Below are 18624 nucleotides of genomic sequence, written 5' to 3' on the forward strand. Positions count from 1 at the left end.
TGCCAGACTTCTCCAATGTTTCTTTTAATTATTCCTTATAAAGATGATAAAGAAAAATCCAGGTACCAGGTTATATGTTACTTGAAATTTAAATGAAATCCAGAAAGTCTTAATATAGGATATAAAGCTCTGGAAGAGATGTTGATCCTTTGCTTATATTTGACTGGCCAAAGGAAAGCAGCAGTGTGAGATACTCTGAGAAACTGCATGTGACATTTTAATCCTCACAGCCCCAGTGGTTAAAAGTAGGGTTGTCTCACAGTACAGTCTTCCTTCACATGCAGTTGTAGGGAAAGAATCACATTCCAAAGTCAAAACGTCAAGAAAGCTACATCAATTTTAAGAAAAGGAAAAACCTGGAAATACATTTTGGCACAGCTGAATTTGTTCATAATTAGTTCATAACTGTATAAATTAGTTATTATTATAAATTAATATCCATTATCTCTCTGCACTTATGATTTACCCATCTTTAATATCCTTTCCCCCCTTAACAGCACTTTAATCCTAGTTCTAAATGCTCATTTGAAACAAGTCATTAGACTTCTGTCTTTCCTCTTTTACTTATCTCTCCTAAAGCATGTCAATTGGCTCTCACAGGTGCAGGAATTTGCTCACAGAAATTGTACCTTTTAACTGCAATTCCCTAAAATATTATATATATATATATATATATAAAAATTAATCCATATCACTAAATGTGAGCACACAATTCGATGTACACACAAATACTGAACACCAGGTTTTCCTAATTAATATCAGGGAACTGATTTGCAACAGAATGTGAATGAAAAATAATTATTTCTTTAAAATGGGAATGAGTTTCATGCACATATTTACAAATAACACTCTCGGAAATCACCATGATTTCCAAGATATAAATCAAATGTGATTTATATAACACATATTTAATTTAAAAAGCCAACAGCTTCTGCATGGAACTTGCCTCTTCAGTGAAGAGCGTGTTTGCATAAGAGCAGCTTGGTTCATAGCCCGGATCCAGCCATTCATATCCTCTTGGGTATCAGCACTGAAGTAGTATGTCCGCATCCCTGAATGCTCTGCCTGAGAGCCAATAACAGAATTCTTATTATAAATATATGCCCGCATACCTGTATGAACAGCCTGGGAGGAAAAAAAAAAAAAAGAAAGAAAAATCAGAACAGCTCTTTCATTTTTTTCCCCGCTAAAAAATTTACTGAAAAAAAAACCCTTCCAGATTCTTTGACTGCTGCTTGAATTTTGGGTAAATTATCACACTGCCAAAATGGGCTGTAGTGCAGTGAACTCAGATGGCAGTTCAATTTTCACTGAAATTCCTCTGCCTCCTTCTAGAACTATTAAGCTAAAAGTACAATGCTTCTGTTTGTCATAGTAGGAAATTTCAGCTTTTCATTTGCTTTTAATTGATGCATTTCATTTGTAATAAATACTATACTAAACAAATCTAAGAAATCCTCGATGAGACATGCATAAGCAAGTCAATTTTCCCAGCTCATTTAATAAAGCAATTTATTCAGACAAAACACAGACAAAATTTCAAGCAATTAAACTGCTTATTTAAGAATTGATTATAATGCCTGTTAAGATCTTTTGGTTACAGCGTGCACTTGAACATATATTAGCTGCAAAATCACAAGACTTACTGATAAAGTTAGTAATCCTGATGGAACTATCACAGCACATAATATACTGACAAGTATCTCTGCACACCAAAATACTCCATGAAATTCCACTGCAAACTAGAGGTATTTCGCAATTCCTCCATTAATATGTTCAATATTCAAATGTATTCAACATGGAATGTCTTCGTAACTCTAGGCTAGTTGAATTTAATAAAATCTCACCCACATTTGTATTAGTGATAGTATAGATATTACTAAGTCATACCAGTCCTGAAACACTGTATTTCCTCAAAGTTATTTTACAGATGTGCTTCAGATCAGTAGGGAGAGATTAATCTCCTTACTTTCCAAAAAAACTGAAGACAGTATACTCTGCTTCAAAGCTCTTTTATGATATTAAAATGGAATTAGTAATTTAAACTCCATTTTATAAAACTAAATCTGCTATCATGCACAAAAACTAATAGCATGAAAGGCTGCTGAGACAGGGTTTTTTTAAAAAGAAAAAATTATATCAACGTCTTAATTTGGCCACATCTTCTTTTAGAGGTTAAATGTATTTTGCAAACCTTCCCTAAATAATTGGTCTCTTTATATTGATGAAAACTTCTTCCCATCATTATTCCAAATTAAATAAAAAACCACTCTACAATCACAGATGGCTTCAGAAACACAACAATAGTTTTGACAAAACCCAGGCTATTTAATCCAGTGCAGCCCTCCCTAAACATTATAATTTCAGTTGTTTACCCTGAATTTCCAAAATTACCATACTCTCAGAGACTTGTATCGACAATTTCAAAGAGCAAAATACGTGCTTGCTAATAGAGTGCTTTCAAATTCTGTGGAAAATTTCCTCCCTTTCTATTGCAGCCTGTTCTCCCAAACATGTGAAACGTGGCCTTTTCCTTCTGTGCCCCAAGCAAGGAAGCCTGAGTTTGCTTTGAAAACTGGAGACAAGCAGAACAGTCAGCTACAAAAAGAAGGAGCAGAAGAAGGAAGAGGAAGAAAAGGTTGCATAAAGAAGTCCAAGACTCTCTCCTGCCTGAAAGAGTCTCTGCTTCCCAACAGCACTGGCCAATAAGGGAATACAAGGTGATTTCTCCTCCCTTCCCACAACTAGCTACCTACCTTAGTACAGGAAAACAGGACCTCCATACATTAAACAGCAGCTCTGATCAATCACATATTTAGGAATCAAAAGACTTTGTTCACGTTTGCCTGGTTCAGTTCTTTGGCTTTTCTTTGTTGTTATTGAGGGTTGTCTTTTTTTTTAATTTTTTTGGCCATTTTGACTGCACTAAAATGCTCAAAGCAAATAGGATTTAGAAGTATTAATTCATTTCAATTTATGTTTAGCATCCAGTGTATGAAGAGAAAAACAAAACTAGCAGCTTCAGATATAAAGGAAAACAGTGATTTTAATGCGAGACTTTAGGACTACATTGCTCCTTCAGAGATCATGTTGAGCCCATAGAAGATGTTAAAATTCAGAAGTGAAGTGACTCCTGCAGAAAACCAGACTACATATGCCCCACTGGAGATGGTGCAGTAGGACCCAACCACTCACTGGTTATACACTTGCTTAAAAGAAACAGAAGCTTGGGTAACTATCAGCAGCGACTGTGCAGCACATCAAGAAATGGATTTAACAGCTGTCTTAACTGACCTGTACATCCCAATCAACATAACCCACCTGCATTTTAGGTTCTCTTTCAGCTGTGCATGCTGAACACAGCTGAAAGCACTGCCTAAGAGGCTCTAGGTGAAAACAGTATAAAAATGCAAACTGTGTTGCACCATTCTCCCTTGAGACTGGAGCTATCACAGCCATAAACATTCACAGCTTCAGAAGGGATAATAGAGATGGTGTGCAATAATCAACAAACACAGCATTCTGAAGTTTGTAATATAAAACACTGTTAAAGGAAAATTTAAATTTATTTCAGTTATTTATTAGTAGCATGTCTTATATGCAAGAAAGCACTTTGTGCCAATGGCCTGTAGCTGTAACTGCTAGCAGACAGAAGCTAGCAGGTTTTTTGGTTTGGTTTTTTTTTTAAAGCAAAAGCCATTAGGATGACTACAGCATACTAAAAAGCCTAAAACACAGCACATGCGCACATGTACGCCATACACACAACAGGGAAAAAATAATATTGGTACCTATTCATGCATTCAGATGCCTTAATGTAGATACACTGAGAAGAAAAGCAGTCTCTCTCCCATAGTGCACAGTAGGAGAAATGGACAGTAAACCCCAAGAGCATATCAACAGGACAAGACAAGGACAAAAAGTTAAACAAGTTAAAATCAGTAAAAGATTCATGTTTCCAAGACAATACTTATCAAAAGACTATACTAAAAGTAACTAATGCCTACAGCAGTTATGTTCACCTCCACTTGTTCAAAATTCCTAGGAGAGAATAAGACACCATTCATAGGACAAGCAGATGGGGAAGGGAATAGTTTTCTAATAACTGTAAACTTTCAAAATTAGTTCTCTCAGTAAGCTATAATGTACAGGAAATTCTCCCTTTTCCTGAAGTTTGATATTTATGAACCATTTATGAGTAAAAATTGAAATAATACTCTGACCCTTCCTTACAAACTCAACAATAGCACACTGCAATCTAACTCGTCTTTCACCCTCAAATAATATTGAGCTTTTTAAGGACTTGTAGAAACTTGAACACTCCCCTCTTCCAGATTTTAAAACAGCAGCCCTCAAATTTATAGCCCTTGGCATTTCTTCACCTGACTCCCCAGACTGGAAGAAGTTCTATAAGCAATATGGGAGCCTAAGGAAGCATCACTGATTCAGAGAACATAAAGGAACAAACTGTGACAATTTTCTTTTTTTTTTTTTAATGAAAATCATTGAGATCAAGGAAACAGATACGAAGTTTGCCCTGGTCCCAGCAGGTCTAAGCAATGAACAAATACTTCCACTAGTAAGACCTAGAGTGTCAATAATAAAGAGAAGGTTTTTTTTTAAACCCAAGCTGCAGTAGCCTCCTCTGGAAGTTAATGACTTGGTCTGGCTTCCGAGGCTCTGCATGTTCTCATGCTGAAAAGGTGAACCTCTGAAAATATGTTAAAAGTAGTATCAATACAAAAGTTGTAATGTGTGTCTCCAATGCTACTTCCTACCTCTTACAGGAACACCAGACTATTCTTCACTGACTTTATTTGGTACCAAGATATACACCTAAATACAAATATATACTTGCATACACTGTCTTGGCATGAAGTTTTCTTGTTTTCTTCACAGCAAACTCTGGTAGGCCTTCCAAATTTTTCAATTTTTATTACTGTCAGATTCATATAAATACGTTTACTTTCAGTATTCTCTCATATTTTAACACATATAAGACCGATTAAAAATAATTTTCATGATTGAGGACAACAAGGCTTCTAAAGAGACTGTGATGACATGAACGTTCATAAACTGATACTATTCATGTTTAAAACTGATCTATTACTAAAACATACAGTCAATTCTCTGTTAATCACAAGGAGTATTTACAGGTATAAATTAATGTTGTGTAAGCCTTTTCACATTATAAACCTAAACACTGGATTTGTGCTCACTTACATTCGTATCAACAAAAAAATTACTGTACTTTAAAATACAGCAATTAGATTAATTAAATATCTTTAGGACACTAGCTACCGATTAAATATGCAGTAAGAACCCTGAGTTCTCAGCTGTCATATAGCTTAGAGACAGTAGCTTACAGCTAGTCACAGCACTTGGCTTGGGCCAAATAAACAATGTAAAAAAATTGTGAAGACAGAAACTTAAAAGCAGAGTTTCTAAACAAAACAATTTAACACACGTACTGCTACACTTCAAAGTAGGGGTTTGATTGCATTTGAAAAGCCTGTACCCAGTTCTGCAGGCCTATGATTGTTAAACACCCAAAGAGACACAAGAGCTTAAAGCTGGGCCTCAGGAGGTGATGAATGGAAAAGCATTTTGAGAACTCCTGCAGTGCACATTTTAAATTATCAGGGTTTAACAAACATGCCCTACTGAGCATGTATTTTACAAACCTCCTAAGCAAATCATGTGCAAAAAGCATCCATGTATTTGCTACGTGAATTTCCTTCCTCTAGTTTTGCAAACGAAAATGTTGATTTTCTTCCCTGCAGTTTTACTGTTTCCCTTGCTTCAAAACTCATTGTCACTTAAAACAGCCACTTAAAATGGGAGCCAATACCTCCACTGTAACAGAAGATTTACAACAACCTGAATAAAGGACAGGACAAATGTAAAAAGTGACATGGCACATTCTCCCACTCATTCAGGTCTTAAATGCAAAAAAGTCTTATCTTTATTTTGGGCTTAATCTGCTTGTGTGTTCTATTCCTGGCTGCACTACATTGTGAGACAGAATGTCCGTCTACGCTCTGGATATCGAAGCGCACTGAGGAGATTAGATAAAGGTAATGGCTGGTGAGTGATGGAATGTCAGGACGGTCGTGCTCCTGCTGCTCTGCGCCCACAGCTGACTCTGTGCCCACGGAACGTCAGTGTTGGACAGGGTCCATACAAACAGGAATCTTACAAAATCCTCCTACTGGCCTATGAGTTTGTTCTAAATCAAATAAAACCCCAGCATCAAGCCTGCAGTCAATCATCAAACACCTAAAGCAGAGTTAAAATTGGCCCGATAAACTAATACATGAAATGTTGAGGGGTTTCTTATAGAGATTCTTAGCATAAACTTTCTTTTGCTATCAACACCCTATTTCTATCTATATCAACCTTTTAGTAATGAGCCTGTGTTGAAAGTCTCAGGTTACAGGCTCATGCTGATTTTCAGAAAAAAACTCAGATTAAAGACCTGGTAGAGCTCATACAGGTATGATATCCTAAAAGGAACAGGGGAAGTCTGTATTTGGTTCTGAAAATATTTAACCATGATCACACACCATGGATTCTGCTCCACAGGAAAGGAGAGCCACAACTTGGCCAGTGGTGACTGAAGAGCATGTGTGTAAACAATGTTTCAATAAAATAAAAAGCAGGGAAGCCTAGAAGACTATATTGAGTTCTTCTCTTTCAGTATACATTTCTTGCTAGGAAAAGGCTCTAGAAGAGGAGGGCTTTATGAATCACACTCAGAGAATACTGGAGTGGAATGTTTCTCTTAAACAAAGGTTCCTTTGTAGCTTATCCTGCTATCTCATGCTCAATGCATTTGGAAAAGTACAATAAATATTTCCACAAAGTGTACTCAGTGTTTTTAAACATATTTCCCAAGTTAATATTTGTTTAATAAATTTCAAACCATTATCCACTTGAACACAGAACTGAAAGTAATAAGAGGCAGTCTCAATTTTAAAACTCCCCCCAAAAATTAAAATGCAAGGGAAAATATAGTCTGAGCAGATGTTCTTCATAATTTCAGCACAGAAAACATTTAAACAGAGAGTTTCCTTCTAGATCTCCTAAAGCATGCCTGATCAAAACCTGGTTTGTAAATGATTTTTTTAAAGTACATAGCTCATTTGCTTGACAGAAAAACCAGTTCTGCTCCAAATATTGGTAGACTTTAAATCTGCCACAGGCACATAAGTTTTTAAACTTTGCCTCAGTGGTGCAGCTCAGACAGTCATTTAGAGTCAGGTTTTTACACTGCCAAGAAGAAATGTATGTTTTATTTCATATTTGTGGGTTTTGATAATGAAGACTAGAAGTGTAAATTATACAATTACATTTTTTTAGAAAAAGAAAGATACACAAAACCAACTTCAAACTATATTAAATAAGAGTATTTTTTCCTTTAAAAAGTCCATGCCACTTCGGATGTCTGTAGCTTCCTCCCAAAAAAGGAGAGAAAAACTGCTTACTCTTTTTCCCTTTGAAATCAGGAAAATAAACACCAAAAGCTACAGTATTGTCATTTTCCAACTGTGAGAACTAAGCTATTTCTTTTATTTATTAAAAAACACAACAAAACCAAACATCAGTCCATTATGACATCAAGTACTCTATAAATAAGAAAATCTTTCTTTCAATTTGTAGACAGCACTGGAACAACTTATCAATACTAATTTCTAATTTTAGAAACAGGATCTTTACTCACAGACACTTCATTAAGCTCTAAAGACACTTACAAAGTAACAGACATGAATGTCAATTCATAAGCAACAAAAAAGTGCTATGTCACATTTGGACAGGCAGTCAATAAACCTGTCTACTTTTAAAAAATAATAATAAACAGATTAGGAAAACAGATGATGTTTCTGTTTACAGAAGCAGCATTTCTAATGCAAATAAACTACGATTGGTTAATAAGGCTTGTAAACTGTACCTTAAAAGAAAACTTGCGATTTATACGATCTTCAGGTCCAACTGGAGATATGACATAACTAGGCAAGGGTATGCTCCCCAGAACAGACTCTTCTCTGCTGTCTGTTGAATAAAAGAAATAGAATTTAATTCCCTGCACTATTCAGTGGGCTAACAACACATTCTCCTTTATGGGCACACAGACAACAGTCGTTCAGTAGAAAGAAGAGCAGTTCAGATTGGATATAAGGAAAATAATTTTCCCCATGAGGACAGAGCAGCAAGGGAACAGGGCAACCAGGAAGGTTGTGCCATCTCCATCCTTGGAGGTTTTCAACGCCTGACTAGTTTAAGCCCTGAGCAACCTGGGCTGACTCCTTTCCTGACCCTGCTTTCACCAGGCAGTAGGGCAAGACACTTGCTGAAGACCCTTCTGACCTGAACTCACTTGTGACTCAACACTAAAAACACACACAGAAAAATGTTTTATTTTTAAAGAAACAAGATTGAATTTTTTTTCAAATCAGTTTGGTTTTTTATTGAGGTTTGTTCTTTTCTTGGGGGGTGAGTGGGTGGATGTTGGTTTTTTAGGTTCAGCCAGAAGACTACACTTCAAGAATAAAGCTTATTGTGCCAAATGAACTGTGACAGGCTGCATGACATGACGGACCTTCCATTTAGCATTGTTCATCTAGGCTAATTGCTATAATTAGGAAACCTCTATTACTGCTGGCTCTAAGTGATCATCAGTAAAAATGCAGTGCCTAGGAATATGAATTTCAAGTTTCATGTTCTGTAATCCTTTCAATCTTCAAAAGCAATATTCAAAACTTGAAAATAGCCTTATGTAATACCATTATTCCGAATTTGGCCCAAGATCACATCTAACCTTTTTTTGGTAGATTACTGGATTCAGAAGTTCTCACTCTTACATTGCCCCTTGGATTAAAGCTGAATCAGTACCCTGATCTGGCCATAGCAAGTTCTCAAAAAACTCAGATCTCCAAGTGCAAGCAGGTAGGTAACACAACACAGACCAGAGAGGGGATAAATCTTATTTATTGCAGTCAAGTGTTCTGCAATGTAAACCTTGGCATATATCAAAGATAAGCTGTAAGACAAAATATCATACAGCATCTCCTGCTTCCCCTACTCTAGACCTAAATTTGCTGCACATTAGAAACGTACAGACAAACACCTGTTTCACTATTCATCTTCTCAAAATACCTAACTCTAGCTGAACAGTTCAATTAGTTCATTAATTTAGTGTGATTTGTACAGAAGAACTGTTACAGACTAACTCAAAACAGCTAGTATCTACTCACCTTTGTAGTAAAACAAACAATAATCAGCAAGCACAAACCATCGCCTTTTCCATAATCGCATTCCAGAGCTATCCTGAAATGCAAGAAATGCAACATACTTTTCATTTAATGGAAGTTAACAGCTTATCATACAATGCTGATCCAGTGAGTAGTTTACCAGAAGTTTACCTAAATATGATTAATACTTGCAAAACAAGTGCTTTCTATTTTAGCAAAACATTATGTACTAAGAAAGATAAGAGGCAAAACATCCAGCTATAAAATAATGAGGGCAGAATATTCCAACTGCTAATTTTCATTAAGTAATTAAACTTGCATCCCAAACAGCATTGAGATTAACCTTATACACAACCAATGCATATTTTATCTACACAGATTTATCTGCAATAAAGAAACAAAATATACTTCCAACAACAAACTCCAACAAAAACTGCCTGTAGACCAAGACAAAAATCACTACACAGTTGTGAAGTATGACATCAGATTTCAGGCAATGATATCCTATAATTCTACAGTCAATCTCCATATGTCACCCATGCCTAAAACATAATTTAATAAAATATTCCTTAGGAAATAAAACAGGGTGCATAATGTGCAAATTTTAATGAAGTGTAATATAATATGCCTGTGGAGATCCATATATATCTATCTCTATCCATGTATATATATATATCACCTTGTCAAAATGAGTAATATTTGCATTGAAATTAATTTTAGAAGCTTGTGAAATTGCCAGACTGTAACCTAAGGAAGTACAACTTATTCAGCTCAGGTAGGCTTTGATAAGACCAGCAGCATAGAAAGCATCTTCAGGCTTTAAGAGTTCACAAGCAGAGGTAAGGGGACAGAAGGAAACAGGATATACAACATTACTCCAGTTATTCCCCTCCTCCTTTCTGCAGTCAAATTAAGTATGCAGGGACTTTCTTCCCTTCCTATTTTCATGCTACAATGTTGTCAACACACACTGTGTCCGAGTTCTGATTCTGTCCTGAAAACTAATGGACTTGGGTAGTAGATGTCAACAGAGCTGAGACCAGAACACAGAAGAATTACAGCTCTCCAAGCAGGAGGAAGTGAACGGCTGTCAGCACTTCCCTCTACATATAACTGTAAGCCTGAGATTTCAGCCTTCTCCTGCTCATCCCTAAACTTTCCTACTGGATCTCTGGTGATAATCTGGTGGCCGCCGACTGCCAAATTAGAAGTAGGGAAATATTCTCATACAACAAACAGCTTTATTTATTTATTGCACTCAAGGATGTGCTTCTGTCAGGCTTAAGAGTTCAAGATGTAGCAGCTGTAGAAGTCTGTTCACTGATGAAATTCTATAATCCAGCCTTTGCTGGATACTGTTCTTGGTGACAGCAATGTCTGATGAATGGGTCCCTGTTTCCCTTATTTTTTTCCCTCCTGCTTTTGGAAAACAAAAGGTATGTGGGTTGGAATTAAGCCTTGATGGGGGTAGAATGGCATAAGCAAGCAGATGGAATAAGGTCTTCACAGCCAGCGTTGTTCTGAGGGAGATCAAGATCATCATGGCAAGAAGCCACCAGGATTAAACCAGGAAAATAACAAGATTTAGACAACAATGTTATAGCTTCAACATTTAACCATGATGGTGACATCTATTTATCATTTTTCCACCTCTGAATCAAACCTGTATGTAAACCTTGGTTTTCACACTCACTGAGCACAAATTCCTCATTACAGAAGCCTGTGGGAATATCCAACACTGCACTGTGTCACCAACACTTGAGCTTCTGCTTTTTCAGTTACTTGGAAGGCACTTGCTTTTACTTGATGATTGTACTGAAGTATATGAACAGAAAATAGTGATCACATGCATACCTGTTTGTGTAGCCAGCCTCTTACTATAACAGGAACATTGGGATTCCTCCTGATAGCTTGTTCCCTCTTTCCAAAGCTATGCACTTTGCTTCCAGCCTTCACAACCTGTAAAGAAGTACAATGTAGTAGTGGTTTTTAAACTGTACTGAGACTCATTTCATATTACAAATAACCTCACTGCAATAACTCATACCTCATTAAACACTAACAAAGTATTCATAGCATTTTCAAGGGCAAGTAAACAGGTAATGATATTTACAACATAGCAAAGTCAATCTTCCTCTTTCATCAACATATTAGTGCCAGGATGGTCTGCCAACTCCCAGCTGAACAGCAGCAGCACTGATGTGTCAAGTCAGAAAGGCAGAACTATGGAACTTTTAGTGTGCCTGGGAAGTATTTTTGAAAGCTGCATGCAAATCTGTCTCTGGTAGCTGGGTGTCAATGCAATATAAGTCTCTTACACACACAGGACTTTGAGCACACAGGACTTGCTCTTCTTTGTTTGGGTTTTTCGTGTTAGTTTTTTTGGTTGATTTTATTTTTCTTTCCTGTTTAAATTCAAACAACATTGATAGCTTAATAAAATGCTTGGACTTTGACCCTGCAAACAAAAGGAGAAGACAGACTGATGGTCAGGAAGGGAAGAGACCTAGACAGCAGTGGAAATCACGAGAATTGGGTAATGATTTGTTTGTTACCGAAACCTCAGTTTTGACTCACATGGGCAAAACTATTTCAAAAACAAACATAGTAAGCCCATCCATCTGTGAAAAAGCAAGAATCTCTGGATGAATAATTTGCCTGTTCTTTTCCAACCTCAGCACAGTTTGCTCCTCCAATGCCTTTAGGAACCTGAGATGCACACACCGCCCTTAGAGTTGCGCCTGACCTCTCCAAGAAAAGAACTGTCCAGATTCCTTCCTACAGTGTCTCACTTTTTAATCTCTTATCTCAGCTCAACAGGGTACAGATGTTCTGTGAGCTGCAGACAAACAACAGCTCTGGAAACAAGTACATTTGTCATGCACAAGGGATAACATCAGAAAAATATCTCATCATACTGCTCCTGCCAGTCAAACAACACTTGGACTAGAAGACAGCATACATAATAATAAATTATTCTAGCAATATACGATAACTTTAAACGGATTCTGTTCATTTTGAGGCCAAGCTTTACCAGTCTGCACTATATTTCCTATCTTTATGAAGAGTTGAGATAATAGCTATAAACAGTAAGAAAAACAATTATTTCTTTGGTACTATAGCATATAAAACAGAGACACAGATGTTAACACTTGTAAGGAGCCGTCAAAGGGCAGATTTTCTTAGGTACTTTCCCCAAGGTGTGCTCCCCAGGAAGCAGAATGCTGCTTCCAGCTCTGCTGAGGAGTCAGGTGAGATGCATGTCACGGTCATTTCGGTGAAACGCCCTGACATTTTGGTGACAGGAAGAATGCCAAGTATGGGCTTTTCCCTAGGAGTGACACCTCACCAGACACCTTGGTGAGAGCCTGCACAGGACTCAGCTGTGCCCCAGAGCAGCACCTGAGCAGACAGCTCTCTAGGGCTAGCACAAACCCAAAAGGCCAGGGTGTAAAAAGCAACTGGTTTCTAAGCAGGTGCTTCTGACACCCAGATGCCAAGAATCAGCTCACAGTAAAAGTCAGGTGAGGATGGTACTGCCAAGATATTCCAGCCCGTTTCTCTGCCATACCTGTGCTAAGGCACTCAACTAACAGGCTGCAGAGCACCTGCTTTGGGTAAACACAGCGTGTTGACTGGGACCACAAAAATATTTCTGGGTACTCACTCAGAGACCTACAAGCAGCAAGTCTGACATGAAAGGAAGGAAGTAGTAAGATGTTAGGGATTTTGTGTTTGCTACTGAAAATATTTCAAAAGATAACTTGCAAACCTGTGTCCAAATACCACTTTAAACAAACACACAAGGGTGTATCACGAGGTCAGCCAAGCTCTGGATGATCATACCATGGCCAATCCATATATGGGGATTTTTTAAGAAAAATGAGAAGTAAATATTTCAGTGGAGTTTTAAAAAATCGTTGTCAAAAGTTAAGATGCAACAACTACAACGGCGATAAAAATAATGGGGCCCAAATTGTTTAAAGCTCTGAAAGTGAAAAATTTACACTGTGCACCTGAACAGAAATCATACAGAACATACAGAATTTAGTTTCCAAATTTTTCTTTCTCATAGTTCTCCTTGGAAGGTTGGATGAAATGAGGAAGAGTTAAAGTTGATCCTGCTGATCTAGGCTTACAGCAGCATTTAAATTTGATTTTTTTTCATCAGATCCCTCGTCAGTGAGCAAGCACGTTGGTAGTCTCTCATCTTACTTAATTTAAAAAACATGCAGACCATAACATAGAAAAGTCATCCTTGGACCTGGTCAAAAGACCAAACAATTTCTATGGCATCAATACAATACCCATAATGGAAATAAAATTATCATTTTATGGTGCTTTATGTAATTAAAATTCTCATATCATCTTCAGTATTAATCATCCCGTTCTGCTCTGGAATAAAACAAAGCATAACAGACACTGCATGTCACACCTTGCTTTCACTGGCTAGACTGAAGAGTTAGTTTAAAAGAAAAGGTATATATTTTAAACTACTTGTCTGTATTGCAGTAGTCTTTTCCTAACTTAAATTATTCTGATATCATTGTCATGTGTTGAAAAATGCAGGTCAGCACAGCTGTCTGTGTCACTGAAGACACAGGAGTCACTTTTGACTTCAGTACCTTTGTCATGCTGACTTTGTGAGTGGTGCTTAAGTTTTTGTGAAAAAAAAAAAAAAAAGAAAAGTGAAAGAGCCCCAAAGTTTTCAAATCCCTTTTCAGCACCACCGCATCTTCCTTACAGTAGCTTCCAGCTGAGAAGAAAAGTTCCTAAATTAATTGCAAAATATGATTTTTTTTTCTTTTTTTTTTAAACTGAATAACCAAAAAAAAAATGTAGACAGACTTTTATTTGGAACAGATTTTCTAAACAGTAAAAATGAAGACTGCATCTTGGTCAAAGTATGCGAATATATATACATAAGAGAACATGTAACTTTCAATATGGAGGGAATTAAAAAAAAATGTAAAAAAACCCCAACCCACAAAGCCTCACCTGTTTAAGTCAAACTTTTTCATTCAAAAAATCTCAGTGTTTCACTTAGAAATGAACTTATGAATTCTTTCAGTATCTCTAAGAAAATGATAAAAAAATCCTTATTTTTCAGATAGGAAAAACCAAAACTCTCAGAAAATCCCACTCTTAATTTTGAGCATTCATATACAGTGGTCGTGAATTAAACATTGTGTTTTACACTCCAGCCCAGCCCCAGACAGTCCCACAGAGCTGGCACCATCACATAGCTGTCACCACTGCCTGTTCCTCCCAACCACTAGCCTCATTCTTTACTTGTTGTATTCCTCACCAGTTTATCTTGGAAAAATACCAGCAACTATCAGTGTCATCAACAATTCAATTACTTCTCTCATGCAAAATCCATCCAAAACACGCTATCAAAATGTAGGTAGTAATAAATACATACACTACTCTTCTTTACATTCTTAACTTGCCCCAAGTCCTGTATAGCACACTAACATTTACAAACTTCCATTCACACCATCAGATGCTCTAACAGACTAAATTTCCACAGTACCTTACTCCCAATCTGAAACAGTTCTTTTTTCCTCCATATCCTTAATTTTTAATCAACAGAAATGGCTTTTAATATGGTAATTGAATTGGCTATGAACAAGCAGACCTTCGGGACACAGAACGATTGCAGTTTATCAACATTCCATTTTGCTTTTCATTCTCTCAACCCAATACCCCTCAAATGTCAAAAAGCATTGGTCTGTAGACTGCACTGGTCTGAAGTCTTCATATGACATACTCAGATAGTTCCTCCATCAAAACGGTGTACAAGAATCTATGTGCATTTCTGCAAAACTGCCCATCTCAGGTGTCTTACAAAGCAAAGGCAATTATACATTTACATGCACATGAATGAAACATAATGACATTTTGGTAAATGAGAGCTTCATTTTGGCTTTTTTCTTTTTCTTCTTTTCAACATGCTGCTCTTGTTGTACACTGTACAACTGACACTGTTGGAAAGAAATTGTGAAATTCTTTTTCCAAAGAATCAATTCAAGTTCAGACCTGAGCACTGCAACAAGCAAGCCAGAAGTTTTCCTTTGATCTTGAACTGAAAATGACATATCTGCTGTACATTTGGCAGCTTACCTTTCCCCCCCCCTCCACCCCAAATGTGGCAACTCTTAGCTGCCAACTTTCTAAAGAAGAATCAAGCGGAAAGCCAGGTATCTGTTTCTGCACTTTCTGATTTGGTATTACTTCAATGTGCATAGCTCTGTCTAAAAAGAACCAGTTTAAATTTGGCCAGGATTCCAATATTACGCATACACTATTCTGTGATGGCACTTGTAGGACAAAATTATTACAGCATTTCATAAAAGATAATAATTAGCCATGGGTAGGTAGACATCTGTACCATGAACGTGTTTCTTGCTTCATGATTGTGCCTCAATTCTGCAACTGGGAACTCACTCTTTGAAAGAGCGATTATGGAACTGATGGAGAAAAACCACTCAGAAATAGATAAAAGGACCTTAAAATCTACTCTCAACCTGCCAAAAGTCAACCTCAAACAGAGGACACAGGTTATTCATTTTATAGCCTTTGTTCTCATTGTCAGTTCACTTGAATTAATTTTTGTGTTAGGCTGTGAAGGAATTCAACAGATCTTCTGACTACAGAACAAGAGAAATTATGTCAAGCCTGGAAACACATGCAATGATGAAACGAAGCATACAGAAGAAAGATGTTGGTTCTCTCTCTTAATTAATCCAGTATTTATTAAGGGCCAGCAGCGGGACAGATCTTATAAAAACAACCGTGGTGGAGAAGCAAAGTACAGGCAAGCCCTCTGCAAAAGCTCTATCCTAAGTCTAAAGCTGCCATGTATTAAAAAAATGCTCCACCTGGGAGCCTGCCAGAAGCATATGTGGCCACACTTACACAGGACAGCAAACAGAACAGAAGCAGAGACCAAAAACAGATAAACTGAAGTTTTGGGAGGAGGTTCTGGATATTCTCCAAGCTGTGATGAAAAAAGTATTACCCTCACCTTTAGCTGTGCAATTCTGACATCCCCAGTGATTCAGTCTGTAGCACATGAACAGCCCTGTAAGCTGTACCCAGTCACCATTTTTGATCTCTGATTAGATCAGTGCAAGCATGTGACAAAGGGAAACAGCAGCAGCAGGTGACAGAGGATGCACACTTCCTGGCACAAGTGCAATCCTGGGTACGTTAAAGCCAACTGTGTCACTGAAAAATTGCCCTGCTCAAAGCAGAGTATCAGGTCTCCAGCAAGTCTGCTGGTTTTAGGAGTGAAAAAAATGAACCTTCTGCCTCTAATGCCTCTAAGGCTCAAAAAAAAATCAGAGTAAGGAGGATAAATAAAGTAAACACTAATGCTGATGTACTTTGGTAAATTCATACGTTAGTATAAGAAAAAGAAACATATCAAGTAATTCAGGTAACCTACCAAGCTTACTGTTTTCAGTGATAACTTCAACTAGCACTTTAAAGATAAATGTACTCTTGAGATTTGACACACAACAGTCTTTTATGTTGGTGAGTGACTTAAACACTTTGGACCTAAAAAAATATTTTTTTAAATTGTTTTTTAAGTTTTCATGAAATTCTCTGCATCTTCTTCAATATTCACCTAAGCATATCAAAACATCAGAAAAATATTTCATATATACAACAGAAATATCTTTGCAACCAATTCAGCAAAGTCCTTTCTTCAACTCAATTATATAAGAAGCTGCTCACTTCTGCATTTTAAAAAAACTGAGAAGTTTAAGATCTGAGGGCAAAGTTAAGAAATCTATCTTATATCTGCTAATTCTTCCAGCATTGCTTTTTTTCCTTTTTATCCACCCACTAGCATTCTCACTGTACTATAATTTACTGTAAGGTCAAAGAAGCATTAAGATAGCTGGTGACACTTCAAGTACAGCATTTTATTATATTTTGTGCAATAATAAACACAGCCCTTTGTCAATGACAAAGAATGCTATTAAACATTTTCTTCTTCTATTAAACATTACGAGTGTAAACTTAGTGCCTTCACTGTTTTTGAACTGCACTGATGGCAGAGAGGATTTAAGGAGGAGGAACAGCAGTAAGGTCTCATGGAAAATTTATATATATATATAAAAATTACAATTCTTGGTAGTCTGCAGCACTTCTTGCCATATATACTGGACTATCAAAAAACTTGGTGAAATACTAGTATGATATATACTTACTTCCATTCATAAGAAGACTCTCAAACTTCCCATGTCACAATAATCCCTATTTTTCAAATTATATTCAACAATATCATCTGGGTATACAGTGCTTCTAAAAGTACTGTAACACTGCTGTTACAGCTGCATACAATGCTGCAAAAAGATTTTTGCTTGAGCAGAAGACACTACTTCTTCTTTGAGGTCCTACTACACTTCTAGGCTAAATCTATGGCCATATTAAAACCAGCATTAAAAGAGTATTGGATTTAAAGTGAGTAAAGTTCTAGTCAACAAGCTGAAACAATAGCTTTTTCCTTTACCTTAGAGCCAGGTTTTGTATCAACAGCAGATGTAGTTACCGCAGTGGACGTTTCACTGACCATGCTTGAAGGTCTTTGGTTTATTTGTTGCTTGGACATAGATGAATTCTGTCTAGAAAATAAACAAAACCAGATAATTTAAAGCACATTGTTTCAAACAGTCAGCTTTGCCTTTTCATATTTAAGATTCACAGTGTGCAAATGAATGACAGGCTAGTCAAATATTTCCCATGAATCTGCAACTTCCTTTGCACCACTCCAGTTATTTTCATTTCAGGTCTTTCTCAAGCAGATGCTGCCAGTGACATCTGATGATTGGTATTTGTCTATGTATCAGGAGCGAAAAAACTGCTAAAGAGAACCAAGATTTAACAAAGAGTACTCAGAGAGGGCTAATGCAGAGAAACTAAACTGTGCCCAATTTAGAGACTTGGCTGCAAACGTGAAAGAGCAAATACTGGGGAGGGAAAGACAGGAATCAGCACTTTGCAATAACAGGCTTCTTATTTAAAATCAAAGTGAGACCAGTCTACCGTTAGATCTTTCACTAACTTAATGTTAGATCTTTGAATCTGCCCAAAATATGATTCATACCATAATATGAATTATTAAAACACTCTTTTAGTGAAATGATGCAATTCATGGCAGATATTGTTAGAAATATGTAACTTCTGAGTCATACTAAGATTCCAGAAAACCTGATAACTAGCTCAGATACCCATTTAAAGCACAGGTGAGGTCAATCCCACCAGAAGAACCCATTCAACAAGTAAGAATTCAGTACAGCTGCCCAGATGAAGAAATAAGAGGATAAATGGAGGGGCAAAATGTTGTTGAATCGCATAG

At 36.9% G+C, this 18624-nt stretch overlaps 1 protein-coding gene across 11 annotated transcripts in view; it reads right to left on the bottom strand.

The window, feature by feature from the left end:
• Positions 1-18624, bottom strand: part of PLEKHA7 (pleckstrin homology domain containing A7) — a 103270-nt gene that overhangs the window by 39703 nt on the left and 44943 nt on the right. For 10 of the 11 annotated variants that reach the window (XM_027701128.1, XM_027701160.1, XM_027701154.1 and 7 more), the window contains 5 exons: positions 17779-17890; positions 11106-11210; positions 9255-9327; positions 7952-8052; positions 947-1125 (listed from right to left, as the gene is read on the bottom strand). In XM_027701128.1, coding sequence (XP_027556929.1) covers positions 947-1125; positions 7952-8052; positions 9255-9327; positions 11106-11210; positions 17779-17890 — 570 coding nt within the window. The remainder of the gene's footprint in view (positions 1-946; positions 1126-7951; positions 8053-9254; positions 9328-11105; positions 11211-17778; positions 17891-18624) is intronic. The other variant, XM_027701116.1, reaches the window with a different exon arrangement.

This window comes from Neopelma chrysocephalum, unplaced genomic scaffold (assembly GCF_003984885.1).
Source record: "Neopelma chrysocephalum unplaced genomic scaffold, ASM398488v2 Primary Assembly neopelma1_24, whole genome shotgun sequence".
Taxonomy (NCBI): domain Eukaryota; kingdom Metazoa; phylum Chordata; class Aves; order Passeriformes; family Pipridae; genus Neopelma; species Neopelma chrysocephalum.